General features: G+C 44.8%; 1 protein-coding gene across 8 annotated transcripts in view; it reads left to right on the forward strand.

Annotated features, from left to right (window-relative positions):
* Positions 1-19,407, forward strand: part of DAAM2 (dishevelled associated activator of morphogenesis 2) — a 398,259-nt gene that overhangs the window by 212,869 nt on the left and 165,983 nt on the right. For all 8 annotated transcript variants that reach the window (XM_075595377.1, XM_075595378.1, XM_075595376.1 and 5 more), the window contains one exon: positions 16,269-16,343. In XM_075595377.1, the coding sequence (XP_075451492.1) occupies positions 16,269-16,343 (75 nt within the window). The remainder of the gene's footprint in view (positions 1-16,268; positions 16,344-19,407) is intronic.

Raw genomic sequence — 19,407 nt, forward strand, 5'->3', positions numbered from 1 at the left:
TGCACTGCGCCACCCCGCGCTGCGCCACCCTGCACTGCGCCACCCTGCACTGCACCACCCCGCACTGCGCCACCCTGCAGATATAACTCTCTGTGAAGTCCAGAACAAAGGATCTTTATACAGTACCAACAATTAGAAGTTCCACTGATTGCACAAAGTGACAGCCCGGCCCCACACCTGTGTATATAACTCCGTTACAGTGACACACAGCAGTAACTGAACGCTTAGCAGCATCGTGTGTCCATTCTTTTCACCATCAAGATCTTTAAAGAGGAAACGAGCCGCCCGATGAAGGACCCCGAGAGGTTGGAAAGCCGGTAACATATCAAGTACTTGTTGGTCAAATTAAAGATATCATACCCCTACCACCCGGGGAGACCGCGTGGCACAGTGGGTAAGCGCACTGGCTGGTAACACTTGAGTTTGAATCAAGGGAACCTGGCACCTTGGGTAAGTCACTTTATCTCCCTGTGCCTCACATAGACTGTAAGCTCTGCGGAGCAGGGGCTGTGTGTGTAACAATCCTATGTGCTGCGCACCACGCGCTATGCTGTAATTGTGAGACGCTTTGCGTCCTATTGGAACAAAGCGCTACATGAAATAAAGTTATTATTATTCCCTCCCTTTGCTTAAAGAGGAAATGAAGATTTAATTGCAGTTTTTCACCAGCCTCGCAGCAAAAGGCGCTTTGCAGGGCACACAGAGAGAAAGGGATTGCTTGTGTCTGCGATCGTTACTGTAACCGTGCTTGTTTCATGTCACTGATATTCATTGAGAAGAAGCAGCGAGTGGCTTTCCATCCCATAGAAGTGCTAGGACTGACAGCTGTGTGATTAAATACTTAGTGTATGATTCTGGGAAAACGCACAGGCATACCCCGCATTAACGTTCGCATATATACAGGCATACCCCGCATTAACGTACGCATATATACAGGCATACCCCGCATTAACGTACGCATATATACAGGCATACCCCGCATTAACGTACGCATATATACAAGCATACCCCGCATTAACGTACGCATATATACAGCCATACCCCGCATTAACGTACGCAATGGGTCCAGAGCATGTATGTGAAGCGAAAATGTACTTAAAAGGAAACACTACCTTTTTCCACTTATTGATGCATGTACTGTACTGCAATCGTCATATACGTGCATAACTGATGTAAATAACGCATGTGTAACAGGCTCTATAGTCTCCCCGCTTGCGCACAGCTTCGGTACAGGTAGGGAGCCGGTATTGATGCTCAGGACGTGCTGACAGGCACATGCGTGAGCTGCTGTTTGCCTATTGGGTGATATGTCCTTACTCGCGAGTGTACTTAAAGTGAGTGTCCTTAAACCGGGGTATGCCTGTATTCACCAGACCGGGGGTTTCCAGCTTCTCCGCACAATGTATTTGGGAGGGATTCACGGTTTGACATTTTGTAACATAGCTTGCAGCTAAAGCTGTAATTCCAGGTATATCTCCTGTTATAAATCACTGTTATCAGCCACACTGTCTGGCAGAATATAATGTGATCTATATAGGAGATTATACTGTTTGACGTATATAAAACCTACTCACCTGGAAACATAAATCAGAGGGCCATGTATATTGTGAGGGACACTTTGCTGCATTAACATTGTAAATGTTCCTGGAGAGTTATTACCTTCTGTAGCCCTGTTTATGGAAAGCGCAGCCTCGTGCCTGGGAGTGTGCAGACTGCTGTCTGCTGATTATGCGGGCCCCAGCACGCCGGCTTATTATCCGTCTGCTCGCCAGGTTTGGGAATCCAGGACCATCACTTATGGGAAGAAAGCACACACGTTTCTGGTTTAGACTCTAACTCAAGGATGCTCCAAACGTGAAACAGCAGTTCTGCGTACATCTCTTTTTTTAACTCCCTAAAAGCCCTATGTTTTTCCTCTTCATACATCTTTGGTCTTCTTCCTTGGCACCTCTTTTTGAAATGATCCAACCTTCCTTAACCACGAAAAGAGGTCATTTTGTAATGTGAAACTAGGCGCAGCCGTTACTAAGGGGGGACATGGCCCTTCTCACACCAGCTTCTCCTACGTTCACACAAATGCCACCAAATTACCTAGGAAATCAAACTCCACAATCGTCTGTTCTTTGTAAGCCCATCAAGATTTAAATACAGTACATTGTATTGCTAAAAAAAAAGTTGCCTACATGTATATTGCTCCATAACTCCTAAGCATTGGGCAAAACAGTCATTCATACATTTTTGTGCTGCCATAGAGAGATCTACTTTATTAGAATACCTAGATACATATGAGATATGCAAAGTATATTTAAATGACTCGCATCGCACACGTCTTAAAAGGATTTCCATAAGATCCATATTGATGATAAGTATAAGGCACCAGGGTATTGGTGTCAGGCCCAACAGGATTAGAACCCCATGCTTCTCTGGACAGCAGCTCTAGTAGTGTGTGCTAAAGCAGCTGCTGGGTAGCACCACTGTCACAACATACTCCAGATTCTGATTTGTAAGAATCCGGAATCGGATTTAACATTCAAATCCAATGGCGGATTCCACAAATGAAAACTCACTCCGCCTTTGGATTCGTTTGTTGGTCAAACCAGTGCAGCAAATCCACGGCTTGGATTTTAACGTCTCTTGTAAATACTGTACACACCAAGAGCAGATTTTACACAAGCGGATTATAAATACGTGGAAATAGTGAAGATACAAGCTCTCAAGGATATAAATATCATCCACCCTGCTGCTATAATGATTTACTCTGGAACCAATTAACCTAACAACCCTGAAACATTATTTTCCAGGTTTGAGGATGGGCTGCCATGCATTTATCACCCATACAGCATTACTGCTGTGTAACTACTTAACTGCTGCAGTGCCAAATCAAGCATGCTTTCTATACACACAAACCTACATGGATAATGCATGTGTGTATTCATTGTCACATGTACACATAATGTTACTGCTCCAAAAACTATGGCCCCTTCTTTAACATGCAGTATGTTGACTTACAAAGCTGTGTTGATGCTGTGTCCTGTACAGTTATGAAAGTGAAATTATTCCTACAACAGAGGAGTGATAAGCATACAGACGGTGCATATTATGTGTATTATTATTATTATTATTATTATATATTATATGCACGGCTTGTTTGCACAATGGTAGCACTGAGAAATATAGCACTGTACTCAAACTAAATGGCAACTGGTCACAATAAAGTTCTGAAAAAGAGACTTTGCGAGGTCTCTACTAACACAACTCATTACAACCACAATCAATGAATTTAAGTGTTGCGCTTGATTTATTATAGTTTTTGTGGGAATAGTAAAAGTCCAATTTAAGTCTTTATTTAAAAGTCAGCCTCACTTAAATAATATGCATAAATACAAACCTTTTTGTCACCACATTAAGCGGGGGAAATGTGCGATTGATCCACAGTCAGGTGTAAATTGCGTCATTGTGACTCTGTGCCACTTTGCATCACATATCAAGGTTCCAGGCCAGGGGTGTGCAAACTTGGGGGTGCGGTGGTTACAGAGGTCCCGCTCTCAACCCCAAGGCATTTAAATGAAATGCCGGGAGCCGCACGAGGCCTCTGTAACTTTCTCCTACCTTGTCTTTGGCGACGCGTCACCATGGTAACCTGGCGTTACGTCATTTGATACCGGAGCCGAGCAGGGGGATTGGTGGGCGCGAGCAGGGAGGAGAGCAGGCAGCGGGGTGCAGTGGGGAAACTTTGCGCACCCCTGTTCTGGGGTACAGCTCTGCCGACTTGTACCTGGGAACATTTCAGGGAGTGGTTATAGGAGCAGACATTGTAATATGTATCGCGATCTGCACCTGTATCAGGTGCGGTTCCCTTTCTCTTTGCATCAAATAAAGCTCCTTTCCTCTGTTACTCGACTGCTAAAACTCTGACACAAGATCTCATAGCTCTATGCCCAGGACATACTTGAAAACGAGAGGTAACTCTCAACGTATTACTTCCTGGTAACACATTTGATAAATAAATAATTATCTCCCGTCTCGACTACTATCACCTCCTGCTGTCCGGCCTTCCTGCCTCTCACCTGTCTCCCCTACAATCTATCCTAAACGCTGCTGCCAGAATCACTCTACTCTTTCCTAAATCTGTCTCAGCGTCTCCCCTGCTGAAATCCCTCTCCTGGCTTTCTATCAAATCCCGCATCTCACACACAATTCTCCTCCTCACTTTTAAAGCTTTACACTCTTCTGCCCCTCCCTACATCTCAGCCCTAATTTCTCGTTATGCACCATCCCGACTCTTGCGTTCTGCTCAAGGATGTCTTCTCGCTACCCCTTTTGTATCTAAACCAAAGCAGAATCAGGATGGTGTACAGCGAGAAATTAGGGTTGAGATGTAAGGAGGGGCAGAAGAGTGTAAAGCTTTAAATGTGATGAGGAGAATTGAGTGTGTGATATGGGATTTGATGGGAAGCCAGGAGAGGGATTTCAGCAGGGGAGACGTTGAGACAGATTTAGGCGAGAGTAGAGTGATTCTGGCAGCAGCGTTTAGGATAGATTGTAGGGGAGACAGGTGAGCGCAAAAAGGTCAACATTAGAAGGTTACAGTAGTCGAGACGGGAGAGAATGAGGGCCTGTAGTAGAATGAAAGAAGAAAGGGCGTATTTTGCAACTTTACGGTTGAAACAACGACAGGTTTTAGCTACATTGTGAATGTGAGAGGAGAATGGGAGGGAGGAGTCAAATGTGACCCCAAGGCAGCGGTGGTTTTTTTTCCGTTTGCTTAGTCTGGTTCAATTTACCGTTTCCCCAGTTTTGCATCCAAAATACTACAATAAATACACTCCATCATTTCAATTGAACATCCAACATGGCATTTTTAGGGCATGATAAGTAGACGGAGTTGTGGCCACAGTGTGTATTTTATCAGTCTATTTTTATAGCAAATGACCTATGCAATTATATGGGCTTTCTTTGCTTGTAAATTGCATTGAAAAACCTCGTGCGTATGATTGGAATTTGGGTTTGGCGCCCTACTCTGACCCGTCATGTTCGTCCCATTCATTTGAGTGGAGCTGAACTCTTCCCTTGCACAGGAAGGACGTCTCCGCCGCGTAGAGGATTAAATAGGGGCCAAAGGGACAAAGAACAGGGTCAAACGAGGCCGCCACCAAAAAGGCAACTGAAACCTGTAATGAAGATGAATGGCCCTCTGGGGGCTGAGCGGGGGAGTCTGGGAGGCACGGGAGTTAAGGTCATGCCAACAAAAAGATCATTAACAACACAAGAGCTTGATGGAAGGACAATCCCTGGGGACAACTTAGAATGTTGTACATCAGAGCAATAACATTGGAAAATGGACAAGGGTTTAACCAGTTCACAGCTAGATCCCAACCTGGCCACAGCTCTCACAATTGTAAAACACAGCTGTGGTTCGTATCGTAGTAACCCTTTCCCTGCTGGCTGCGTGATTCAACATCCACAGGCCCGAGGGGTGTCTTATTTTCAGTGATATTGGTAAATCGGGTGGGGTTTTTTTTGTTTGTTTTTTTTACGCTGTTGTGCAGTAAATGGTACATATTCCCTAAGGTGCCTGATTCGGAATGTAACACTTGACTCAGTTACACAATTACACAATTTGCACTGCCCATAAATGCTTCTTCCCTTTACCTGTATAGGAGAGGGATCCCACCTCCTCCGTCCCCTCCTCGTTTTCTGGAATCTGCCCACACAGTAATCTATGGAAGACCTTTTAACCGACTGTGGGATTATGGAAGCAGGACACTTATCAGGGTGAAAATAACACAGTGACCCCACAATGCTACTTCTCATTTATCCGACATGTGCCATATAATTCCATATAATTCCATATAGTGCCATATAATATTCATTAGTACGTGTGAGAAGGATTCCAGCACCTCCTGATTAAACATTGTAAATACTTTATTCAAACACCAAAAAAACATTTAAAAGACAGAGAGGATCACGTCATCCTGTGGCACAGGGGGGTTCAACTCCAGCCTTCAAGCCTCCCCCAACAGGTCAAGTTTTAAGGATGTCCCAGCTTCAGCACAGGTGGCTCAATCAGAGGCTCAGTCAAAGACTGAGCCTCTGATTGAACCACCTGTACTGAAGTGGAACTGATTGAGCCACCTGTGCTGAAACAGGGATATCCAGAAGACCTGACATGTTGGGGGGTCTTTATGAGTGGAGTTGAGTACCCCTGCTCAAGCATGCAGCTGAGTAGAGATGGGCAATTTTTTGTTTTGACGATTTGGATCCACCACAGATTGATCCGTGGCTTCCTTTGGCCCGTGGATTTCTGCGGATCAGTCTCAAAAAGGGCAATTCATCTTTTCCCAATTTTTTATTTTTATCAATGACCATCCAATCCAATCCGTGGATTCCGCAATCTTCTGGTGGATTAAAAAAAAAAATTGCATTCTTAAAATCCACCAGCAGATTGCGGAATCCGTGGTTCGAATCGACGAGCGGATTGTATCCGGCGGCGGTTTTGGATTCATCCGCACGGATTGAAGCTGGAACAATCCGTCTACGGATTTTACACCCCGGAACAGATTTTGAGTGCAAAGCCCGGGTAATTCCTCACCACAGATCTGACAGTTTCGCCCGTCTCTGCAGCTGACTCCTCGCTTGTTTTGGGTGCACATGCACCTTCATCAGGAGGGGTCCGTTTGGGAATGAAAGCATCAACTTGATAAAGGTCCATGTAGGGGCTGCAACGCCTGCATGGTGTAAAATCATGTATTCAGATGTCACTGGAATACCTGTTTAATAAATGATCTATTTAACTACACTAAACACAATGTTTACCTTCGTGCTATGAATTATTTACCGATAGCCACGTATAATGGAGTAAACGATAACACAAAAGGGCCTAGTTTTATAATGAATATGCTGTTGCCCAGGTACCCCAGGGCTCTGTCTTGGGACCTCTTCTCTTTTCTCTGTACACACTCTCTCTGGGTAACCTAACCACATCTCTTGGGTTTAAATATAACCTCTATGCTGACAACACATACATTTACTTTTCTACCCTGACCTTACACCTGCTGTACAGACTAAAGTTTCTGAATATCTCTCTGCGATATCCAGGATGGCCCTCCGCCGCCTTATACTCAACATGTCAAAAACAGAGCTCCTCATACTTCTTCCCAAACCTGGCCCCACTACCTCCTTCCACATTACTGTTGGAAGTACTATCATACACCCAGTAGCACAAGCACGCTGCCTAGGGGTCACACTTGTCTCCTCTCTCACATTCAAAACGTATCTAAAACCTGTCGCTTTTTCCTCTGCAATATAACAGATACGCCCTTTCCTCTGTTGCTCAATTGCTAAAACTCTGATACAGACCCTCATTCTCTCCCATCTCCATTACTGTAACCTCCTGCTGTCCGGCCCTCCTGCCTCTCACCTGTCTCCCCTACAATCTATCCTAAACGCTGCTGCCAGAATCACTCTACTCTTTCCTAAATCTGTCTCAGCGTCTCCCCTGCTGAAATCCCTCTCCTGGCTTCCAATCAAATCCCGCATCTCGCACTCAATTCTGCTCCTCACTTTTAAAGCTTTACACTCTTCTGCTCCTCCTTACATCTCATCCCTAATTTCTTGCTATGCACCATCCCGACTCTTGCGTTCTGCTCAAGGATGTCTTCTCTCTACCCACTTTGTATCTAAAGCCCTCTCCTGCTTTAAACCGTTCTCACTGACTGCCCCACACCTCTGGAATGCCCGTCCTCTCAATACCCGACTAGCACCCTATCTATCCACCTTTAAGACCCATCTTAAGACACACTTGCTTAAAGAAGCATATGAATAGCACTGTGGATAATACTAGACACATGATACATAAAGCTTGGCCCCCTGCAGACGCACTTACCAGAATGCCCTCCTGCTGTCTCTGTACGTTCTCCCCACCAATTAGACTGTAAGCTCTTCGGAGCAGGGACTCCTCTTCCGAAATGTTACTTTTATGTCTGAAGCTCTTATTCCCATGATCTATTTGTGTTATTTATATGATTGTCATGTGTATTACTACTGTGAAGCGCTATATAAATAAAGACATACATACATACATACATTGCACTGTTCCCGGAGTAACAGCAGATTTTGTATTGAAGTGTAGATGTTTTGGCATTGTAGTATATACAGTTTAATGACTGTTTCCAACAAGCTCGGCCTCCTCTCAAGCAAACAGGGACAGCTGTTTTACTCTTCCCTTTCACCTTGCAAGAGAGGCACCGGACGTGGAAAATAACTGTATTCGTGTTGTTTACGACACTCTCCAGCCTGCAGTGACACACCTGTTTGCTCCCGGTCAGGGTGTGTGGGATGTCCAGGCTGGGAAATTACACTGGGACTTCCAACATCCAACCCTCTACTGCCACAGGGACCCGTGGCACATTGAAAAGGGCCACCTTTCTGGCTACTGTACAAATACCTTTGCTATGTATGTATATCTTTATGTATATAGTCCCAGGCATGTACACAGCGCATCACGGCAGTAGTACACGTGACATCATAATATAACATAATGGGAATAAGCGCTTCAGACATAAACTAACAGGAAAAGGAGTCCCTGCCCCGAAGAGCTTACAATCTAAGTGGTAAGTAGGGAGAACGTACAGAGCCGTGATGGTGTTAAAGCAGCAGATAGCACTGTTCTTTCTCTGGCATTACTTTGTTGGACCATCTGTTAGGAGGAGGGTGGGGGAGAGGGGTGCTAATATATATCTAATTGCATATATCATGCCACTGTAGCCACGTTTGCTGTGCTCCCTTGGCCCTGTATTAAAGGCAGTGAGCTCTTCTGGTTGCCAGCGAGTTCCCCTCCAGACACTGTAACGCTGGGCATTGCGAGATGCACATTCTTCAGGCCTTCATGTTGTAACTATCGCACACGTAAGAGGAAGGAGCTGATCATGCCGCGCGCTCAGTGACTTAGAAATGACATGAACATATGTAATTACCCACTGATCTGGCTGGGGTGTCCGAATTATCACTGTGCCCTGTTAACCTCGAAGGCCTTTTGTAGATGTTTGACCTTTTTGCGCCACACAGTGACCCCTCCCACCGGCTCTCTAATAGCAGCTACCCGAGGTTAACCCCTTCACCGCCACGGCGACACATTTGCACAGAAGCTGTGTCTTTACTCGCCGGCAGTGAAGGGGTTACGGTTGACATCTCCACGCCTTTATTTTGCCTGACCAGCGTGGGCACCGCGTGTGCACAGCGCTGTGCGCGTGTATATGTAGGGCAGAGGGACGCAGCCGAGCGGTTTCTCGCTCATTCCCAGCGCGTGGAGTAATAGGTGTCAGTTTGGAAGCTGTGCAGCTCGGCGTGCTCCAGCTGGAAGCGTTAGGGGAACAATCTGCAGATGTTTTCATACTTTCATATTAAAAATAGAGAGTGTTTTCTCTGTTCTTTGCATGTAACGTAGCAACAGCTTGTTCTAGGAAAATGTAAGACAGGCAGCAATTGTGTCCTGTTAACCCGAGTGCCGGGCTAGGCACGAAACATCGGTATTAGGTCGCAAAGACCAGGGACTTTCACAAGCAGCAATTTAAGCTCATGCACTTGGCGATGTACAGATGTAACCAGACTTGCTGTCCCAGTGACCGCAAGAAACCAAGTCTAAATCCCCGGCATTTATTTGCCTTTTGGAGGCAGCGATTGTCACTGAGCTGCGGCCGGGAGAAATGCAGTGCAGTGTCAGTCGTAGTACCCTCTCATAATGCTAGGCGGCGCTAGTGTGCAAATGTGTGTCTTTAAGCTAAATGCGATGTGACCCATCCCTTATTCCCTTACTGAGTATCACAGGCGAGAATACTCAGTGCGCAGTCTCCCGGACACGCACACGGAGGTACGTAATCTCGCACCTACTCGCGGCCACGGGGGACAGTAAGTCTGCTACTCTATGTACATGCTGCATTATTAGTTCCTGCGGTCAGTGCCGGACATGCCTGCTACACATGGCAAAGAGGCAGGGTGTTGGGCGGCCTTGCCCGCTTGACATACATTGCGAATCCCGCCGGCATTCATTAAAGCAGCATTACTCGCGCCACTTTAAATAAATAAAATAAACAGCACGTGCAGCCATTGATTACCTTTAATGAAAACTAATTAGCTAAGCTGCCGATCGATCCGTTCTCCTGTGAACGATCAGCGATTACGCTGCTCTCTGAGTTCACGTAATGGCAGACACTGAATCAATCCTCACATACAATGTAACCTTGTGCAACCCTCCCTGCTCGGTATCCTGGGGCGGCTGCATCGGTGTATGGGGCGTGTTCACATCAGATTACCTTACCTTGTCCCAGGGTGCTGGATGGGGTCGGCTGGGCGATGATGATGATGGGCGCAAGGAGTTTTTATAGTACAACTTCAATCTTTATTCAATGTTACCTGGCTTGGGAACACTTCATTCATATATACAATAAGGTTGAACGTTGTGGTATATTGTTCCTTCCATACAGCTATCACTCTGTACATAGTTCTTCCGGGGTGCCTTCTCGTAACACTCCTGGGAGGAGCATGCACTTGTTACTGAGAGAAATACTTGTATGGGACCAGGCTTCCCTGGGTTAGCTTGTTACGCACTATCCATGTGATCCTGCTATTTCAGGCCCCTTCTGAGATCCTGGCTTGTTCCGGGGAGATTATTATTACCCTCCATTCCCGGCGTGGGACTGCTACTTCTTCAGGGCATATAAACTCTGTGTATGGAGATCTGCTACTTGGGCTAATTCCCTGACACCCCAGAGCTGTATCTAAGCAGCTCTCTGTGGCATGTCTGCATTCCCTCTCTGGGATCTGCATATATCTAGGGGGGGGGGGGGGGAGAGGGGCGCTAATCTTCTCCTTTACTAGGGTAACCTTTTCCCTGCCTCTACTCCCGAAGCCCCTGCTCTCCTCTCCTCCTGGAACTTGAACCTCTCAACCGTTCCCCCCATCCCTCCTGTGACGCGGTTCCCTGTGTCATCACAGGGTGGAGCCTATCATCTATTACTTACTATTAACTCCTTATACTACATTAGTAACCACCGCAATTTGTTACACTTATATTAATAACTAAGGTAACATTGTCTATTGTTACAGTTTGCAGCTCAGACACAGTCTCCTGCTGGGAACACTGCAACACTTTCCTGTTTGTGATCATTTGTTGCCAAAGATCTTGCACTTCTGCTGAAAGATGCTATAGCAACCTAAGGATCCTCAGTTAAAACTCATTCAAAATGTCATTAAAGCGTCAATATTACTTATTTTTATATTTAAAGTATGTGACGATGTATAATTCCACATTCTTTCCTAAACTGACCATAGTCTGGTGCTTCTGTTATAAATCTGTGAAAATCCTGACTGTGTGCCTAACGATTTGCCCGCCTTGTAACTTTGTGCTGCAGTCAGCGAAATGCTGCAGCTGCAATGTAACATTATATTACTAAGTGTAACATATCATTGTTAAAGCTTTCAAAGTAATAGACAGTCTGCTGTTTGGAACACAGCAGCAGATCTGTTTGTGATACTTTGTTGTCCCAGGGCAGAGCTCAAACAGGTGTGTGTCAGAGCCTGTTTCAAAAGAGGAAGTGGATATGAATTTCTAAATGGTTCCTGCAGCAACCAAAGGATGATCATAACATTAAAAAAAAATCATTAAACGTTAGAGAGATTCCAGAGCTTGTAACATATCAACTGCTTGTTGGTCCAATAAAAGACATCAGACTCCCCCCTCTCCCTCCTTGGTTACTACATGGAAGAAAGGACCAACACGGCGAGACCCCCTTCTTTGGTTATCTAGGGAGAAATCTGAACAGAAGTGAAGCCCATTCATATCTCTGGGGGTCCGTTCGCGACCACCTGATCGCTGCCCCCAAGTGATCATGCGCTTGTGATCCTCGCGTGCTGCCAGCCTTACAGGCATCTAAAGGGTTAACACGTGGGAGATGTCAAATGGGGCAATTAAGGGGGAAACCAGCAGCTTAAATATGGGAATGTTGACGTATTACATTTGGCATTTCTATTTGTTCAATATATGTAATAATATAACGAATGGCTATTCAGTGCACTGTATAATGATACAATGTGTTCTGCTACCAGTACAATATTTTGTAATCCATGAAAGTCTTTCCTGCCCTGAAACGCTCAGTAATGACGTGTATATGTTTAGTGTAACGGTTATCTGGGTTCTGTGGTATGCGGCGTTTGGCAGGCTGGATAAAATAACATATTGGGCAGACTATATGAATGAATTGTGGTGCTGAAAAAGCCAATCATGTTAAATGATTTAACAAGTGAGTTGTGCGTTTAACCATCAGGTTTAAATTCTTGCTTTACTGGCAGTTTAAAGAATCCCTCAAAAATATGACAGAGCCCATGTCAAGGGGGCTATTGATCCGGGTGCTATTCGATCTTTGATGCAGTGTAAGAAAGTTATTCAGTGTTAATATGGCCGATGTTACGTACAAGAAAGTCGCAAACTTTGCCATAATCCCCCGTATTACTGCCCTGTGTATTTTCTAACCACTCTCTAGATCACTTACAGATGTGATCAGTGCTACAGCCATCTAAATCACCTTCATGCACTGACTCTAGTATTCCCAACATGACATGGACCAGGGATGCATCCATATAACGGCAAAGAAAAGCCAAAGCACTTGGTGTGCCGCCTTCACATTGTTTAACCTCTCTTTCTGCCGGCGAGGTCAGCAAAACATTACGATGAGTCTCTTATTCAAATGATAATCTAGCGGAATTGTAAAACAAGTATTAATTACTATATGCCTTATGTATTTGGACAAAGCAGCATAGACTGTTGTCATTTCCTAACAGTAAGTGATTACCAAGTGTTCAATATCTGATATCGCAGTTCCTGCTCTGTAGTATAGATCTTTATAAACACACGTGTGGTAGTTAGTTAGCCATGCTGGAGCTCCATATTGCTCCTCTTCCCATTTGCTTTAATGCGGGTGGAATAAAAACTTGCAGCAACCGCATGTCAGCAGAGACATATTTACTAAGTGATGCAAAGTTAGAAAACACCTTCTGACCTTGTAAGACACTTGGATGGACCATAAGAGGTCTTCTAGCGTTGGAGTGTGTCTTACGGAATTGCACCAATTGGTAAATAATGGCAGGTACAGTATGACATGGCAGGTATGTTTGCAAGGAGGCGGTGCTGGCTGGTTTAAGCAGATACTGTAGATGTGAGCATCCAACTCGTTATTATTTTTCTTTATTAATATGGCACCAACCTATTTCACAGAGCAGTTGGTGTGAAAGATAAAAGAATAATATTACATAATACACTTTTGCAACATTAAAAGAACTGCCACGATACTGTAAGTACACAGAGAGGGTATTAGGGCTATATTTACCAACTGGTACAGTGCCATAACACACCTGACACCTCTGGAAGACACCGGATGGGTCATTAACTTCATGGTCTTGAGGCGCCAGAAGGTGTCTCATGGAATAGCATTGCTTAGTAAACATGGGCCCTAGTCCTTTTGCTGCATCTGGCAGCAAAATGGTTATTCTAACCACTAAACTACTTCATTACTATGCAATATATTTCCATTCCCTACAGCAGTGTAAGAGGAGAGTTGATCACATACAGATTCTTGTGGTTATACTTGTAAAAGGCCATAAAAATCTGTGGTGCCGAGTAAAAAGCCTTTTTCCGCTTTTAGTGCAGTGTGGGATTTTACTGTAATGTATAATGACAAATCCACCGGCAGAAATGGAGATATAAAGATACATGTGGAAGAGATGACGAGAGAGAAACAGAGACTGTGAGCATTGGAAACCCAATGACTTGATTAGCAGCCACAGAACGAATGTAAGCAGCAGTTGTAAGGCAGTAATAATGCAGCCACGGTGTGGAAGGCTTGTCGGTGTCCTATGTAGGACACCTGAGATGTGTTTCACTTAATGCATGGCCTTTATGGGGGAGGGGGGGGTGAGATGGCTGTGTGAGTTTGGGAGGGGGGGTGAGATGGCTGTGTGAGTTTGGGAGGGGGGGGTGGCCTTTACAGCTCGGAGGGCACATGGAATACGCATTGCATCATATATTCTACTAGAATACTGATATATTTCTATGTAGCTAGGGCTATTTTGTGAGGAAGTTACTGGCACTGACACCTTACTGGGGAATATGAGTGGGACAGGGGAGAGCTGACCCCGAGAGCAAGGGGTCCAATGCTTTGTTACCATGTTTCCTAATTTAAAGCTGAATCATTGTTTTTGGAGCTAAGGTGTAACTCAATGTTCTATGGTTACTGTTCCGCCACCTTTTTGCCTACATTAATACAGCTGTATATTGCTGTGCCGCGGTATACAACTTTGTATATTGCTGATGAAGATAGACTCAATACAGACACCTCTTTAAGGCTGCGCTTATAGTGCCCGCGACGCGACGTCGCTCCAAAACAAAAACAATTGACTCTGTCGCGAGCGCTTATATTAAGCGCGACGGAGCAACCAAAAATTTGGAAGCGGGGTAAATTTGATTTTTCAGAGACTGTCGCCACATGTGACTGTCTCTGAACCAATCAATGACCCTGTCACCAGCGACGTCGCTGAAAGTTAAATTATAACTTTCGCGGTGACGTCGTTGCTCGCATCGCCGGCGCTATAAGCGCGGCCTAACGCAGGAGAAATCTGTGCGGCTCCGGTTTTTAATTGCTATTTTTTATTTAATTTACCAGAACTGGAAGGACCTCTCTAACACACGATCTCTTCAGCCTTTCGCTTAAGAGTCCCTTGATGTATTATTCCGGGGCCTTCCAACATTGGAAGCGCACCGGCAAACCTATAAATAGCAGGGACATTATCATCACGATTGGGATTGATCTCTTCCTTTGTTCGTTGGTTACCCACTGGGAAGTTGTTGCCGGCCATTTTAACATCCCATAGATTCCAGGAGACAAGAAAGATCCGCGAAAGCAGGGATCTCCTGAAAGTGAGAACAGCTCTGATCGGTTTAACTAAAAGATGGCCACACCTTGTGGGCCATCTGCAGAGACGGGACGAAACTGTTAAATCCGTGTCGCGGAAGTTCCCGAGCTTTCCATTCAAAAATCCGTTCTGAGGTGTCAAATCCATCAACAGATTTTTCCACTTTCAATTTATCCGGAGTTAACCAAAACCACCGGTGGATACAATCTGCGGGTGGATTTTAACCATCCAATGGGCGTATGCAACAATTACGCCGGAGGATCTTTAGAATACGATCCGCGGTTCCGCGATTTGTTGAAACCGCGAATTGGATTCCTAAAATCCCCCTGCGGATTAGCAAATCGGCGGATTGGATTTTCGGTGGTGATAAAAAATTGCCGGAAAAGACGAATCGCCCTTTTTGAGGCTGATTCGCGGGAATCCGCGGACCACAGGAACCGGACGATCCGAGACAGATCAAACTCCGCCCCCCCCAAAAAAATTCACCCATCGGCGCTAGTCCCGGTCATTTAAATACCCAGGAAGTAACACAATAACTGGTAATTATCCCGGGAGTCAGGGAGTTCCCGGCGGTAACAATAACAACGCGCCGTTTCTGATGCTGTAAAACAAATATGTTATTTAGGTGGGATTGCTGATTTAAGGATCTATCCCAAATGGGAACTGCCTCTTTTTCCACGTTGGAAACAACCTTCAAAGACAAGCTCCAAAGTCACATAAATAACTCACTAACCGTTCATATACCAGTATTACAGTTTACATTCCCTCTATGCAGGTTCTGAGACACTCCCAATATGTATACTTCAACACAAATGTTTTGCACAACTAGCGTACTGTACAAAGGTTTATTGAAAGTTTGGTGTGGCTGCATGTCTTGCATATGCTTCAAGCTATTCCGGACAGACTGAGTCTTTATAGATAGGACATAGATACTTCTGTGTTACAGTTAAAATGCAATTTCTATGTGCCTATGAATCTGAGCTTATTCTAGTGATTATCCAATACATTTACGTACATCTCTTCAGATATGAGCAATCCAAACATTTCCTTTATAGAGTAAATACAATGTAAGGTTCTAAAAAGGTTTCCACCCCCCCCCCTTTTTTTTAATTGTATTCTTTTCAACATAACTCCACATTTGTACTGTGACCGTATAGTCAACACATGGTGCTGTAAATGGTTAAAAAAACAGGGACCGAGAAATTGAAAGCGCGCTGGAGACATTTTGGTTGTGTCCGGTTTTATAAAAATTAATTAATCAACGTCATTCTGTTTTTTTGACTATTTTTATTTCTTTTCCCTTGTAGGAACAAGAAGACCCGAACAAGCTGGCAACCAGTTGGCCCGACTATTACATTGACCGCATCAACTCTATGGCAGCAGTAAGTGACTTCCACCTAAAGGAATTTGCTTCTCCGAGAGGGGGTCCCCCAGTTATTATTCAGACTTTATGTGTATCCTCCATGCCTGACTTTGCAAGGTGAGGGGAGGGCACTTTGTATGTGTATCCTCCATGCCTGACTTTGCAAGGTGAGGGGAGGGCACTTTGTATGTGTATCCTCCATGCCTGACTCTGCAAGGTGAGGGGAGGGCACTTTGTATGTGGGATAGAAGGGCAGGTCCTGCTCAGAATATAGTAACATCACACCTATTGCATGGTGCAGAGGAAGCCAGACTTACTGTTTGTGTTGCCGCAACCACGAAGAGGCCCGGAAGGATTCATGTTGGGGGGGAGTCGGATACGGAAGCATGGACCTCCCGCAGCGTGATCGTGGCAGGCACTGTCCTCAGCACCGCGAGTGTTTGCTTTTTTTGGCCACGGTGCTGGGGACAGTAAGTCTTGTGCTTCTGTATCTGTCTTAATCAGGGGTGGGCAACTCCAGTCCTCAAAGTCCGCCAACAGGTTTGGTTTTCAGGATGCCCCGGCTTCCGCTTTGATTGAGCCACATCTACTGAAGCAGGAATATCCTGAGAACCTGACCTGCTCGTGACCCTTGAGGACTGGAGTTGCCCACCCCTGGTCCATATGGAAGGCCAATGGTTTAACTCATAGCACATCTATTGGTTCTGTTTTTCTATTGGACCATTGGTCCCAGGAGGGACTGCAGCTTCACACTCGGGGTACAAAATGTTTTAGAATTGTGCTTCTGACTTTTAAACTTTTCACCCCATACATTTTTGCGGGTTGTCCTATTTTACAGAGAGAAGGGGGAAAACATGACAATTTAACAATTAGTGTTACATCACTGTTGGCCAAATGAATGCCATAGGGTAGTGTAGCAGTGATTTATAAAGCTATTGTGTGATTACAAGACAAGTTAGTTTTATTTTTTAGTCATTCATCTTAATAAATGAGTGTCTTGTTGGAACAAATAGTTCCTTTTTCATTCTGTGTATTGGGCTCGCTTTTATCTGCCGGCTAATATAAATCCCACATCTATCAAACAGCCTCTCAATGCACTGCAGGATACACCCGTGGAGGTACATCTCACTTACAGGACTCCTCCTGTCTCTGGGGAAAATGCAAATGGCAAAGATCACAATGCCAGTGTACGTTCACCTTAATTCTAGACAATGTGGTGAATTTCCCAACAGACACACTGCACCAACCAAAAAAGATATGAGGTCACTATTAATATTGCAAGGTGCTGCAATGTCCGATACGACCAGTCTCCTTTACCGCATCAATATACTCATTTATGAGTGTGCTGCATTGTGTAGTTATACTGAGTACAGGTAGTCCTCGCTATCCAACGTTTCACTTTACAACGAATGGGGGGCCGTTTTTCAACGCCTGAATGCGTTATCCAACGCTCACCGCCACTGATTAACATGGGACTCACTGTACAACGGTTTCACTATCTGAAAGGGTTAACGGATTCCGGTGGATAACCGAGGACTGACTGTATGTATGTGTACCTTTATTTGTATAGCGCTCTCCATGTATGTATCGCGCTGAGCAAGGGGTGAGTTTTGAGTTGGATCTTGAAGACGGAGGGGAGAGGGTGCCTGGCAGGTATTGAGGGGAAAGGAATTCCAGAGGCGAGGAGCAGTGTGAGAGGTTATAGGCTTAAAAAGGTTTTAAATATAAAAGGGGTGACATGTTTGAGCAGAATGTGAGATGGGCATAGCAAGACATTATGACTGAGATATATATAAACGGAGAGAGGCAGAGAAGTGTACAAACTTTAAAGAGATACTTAGGTGAGAGATGATACTCAAAATCTCATGTAAACTCTACCCCCCTCCCCCCAAATATGAAAATGTAAAGCCATCAAAATCTGGGTAATGTGATGAGTGTCCAGTGACAAAATCCATATATAATGCAGCAGAGGGATACAGTATGCGCCTAGTGGTGTGCACCTGACAACCACAAAATGTGGCATGCAGTATATTCCCAGCAAGGTTTAAAGAGGGAATGAGAATGAGAATTGCTGTAACAAAGTAATTTGAATAAATGGTGTGTTTCATTTGGCATTGTTTGTGAGCTTACAAATAAAGCGATACTGTTAGTGTTGCCCTGGATATTTCTCTTTATCTTCATTGCTGGCTGTGCTCCGGTTCTACTTGCTACTTTCTAGACTTGAAAGAGAGAAGGATATTTATGGAGGATTTCATGTAATGTCAGAAGAGGGATTTCATCAGGCGATGAAAATACGCTTGTAGGACAGAGTGGGGGCATTTTAGCAGCAGTGTGTAGGATACACTGCAAGGGAGAAAGGTGAGAGGCAGGAAGGCCGAACAGTAGCAAGTTACAGTAGTCAGAACAGGAGGGAATTAGGGCTTGTGTTAGAGGTTAAGCAGCAGAGAGACAAATCCAGGGTTAGGAATTAGGTTCGTTTTAAGAGTTATGATAGTAATATAGAGATATGATAGTAAAGTCCATTAATGGGTTGGCTCTATAAAAGTAACAAATTATAGAAGCAAATCCAGTATTAACACAAATCTGTGCACAAAGCGGTCCTTTACTTCACTTTCTCTCTGGCAACCAGAGCACTTTGCAAAAGGGGATTCCTTGTAACAACATTGTGCAGCTTTTGTGTCCCCAGCTCCGTGTGTGTGTGCACAGTGTCTGTAGGTGACCTAGTTGCTGGCTGCAAAGTGCTAAGAATGAGTCTCAGAGTTGCTCTATTTACAGGAGTTCTGAGGAAGGTCAAGACCGGCAAAGACAGCTGTTACCGGGACGCTCGGGGCTTTCTCCGGTCAAAGCAGCTTCGTTTTGAGAATGAAAAGATTTGTGGATATAACAGAGGGGATACAATTGTTTCACTCCTTACTTACCCCGTACAATATTCAGGGCTGAGTCTTGAATAATTCAACAGCTTTTCGGTTGTCTTCAGTTTTCTGATGGGTGACAGAGGGTGAGTGCAAGGCGAAGCAGCAGCTGTGCTGGTTTGCATTGAGAAGACTGTACAGCCAAAGCTGGCATGTGAGATAGCGATGCCC

Source organism: Ascaphus truei, chromosome 4 (genome assembly GCF_040206685.1).
Source record: "Ascaphus truei isolate aAscTru1 chromosome 4, aAscTru1.hap1, whole genome shotgun sequence".
In the NCBI taxonomy this organism is placed as follows: domain Eukaryota; kingdom Metazoa; phylum Chordata; class Amphibia; order Anura; family Ascaphidae; genus Ascaphus; species Ascaphus truei.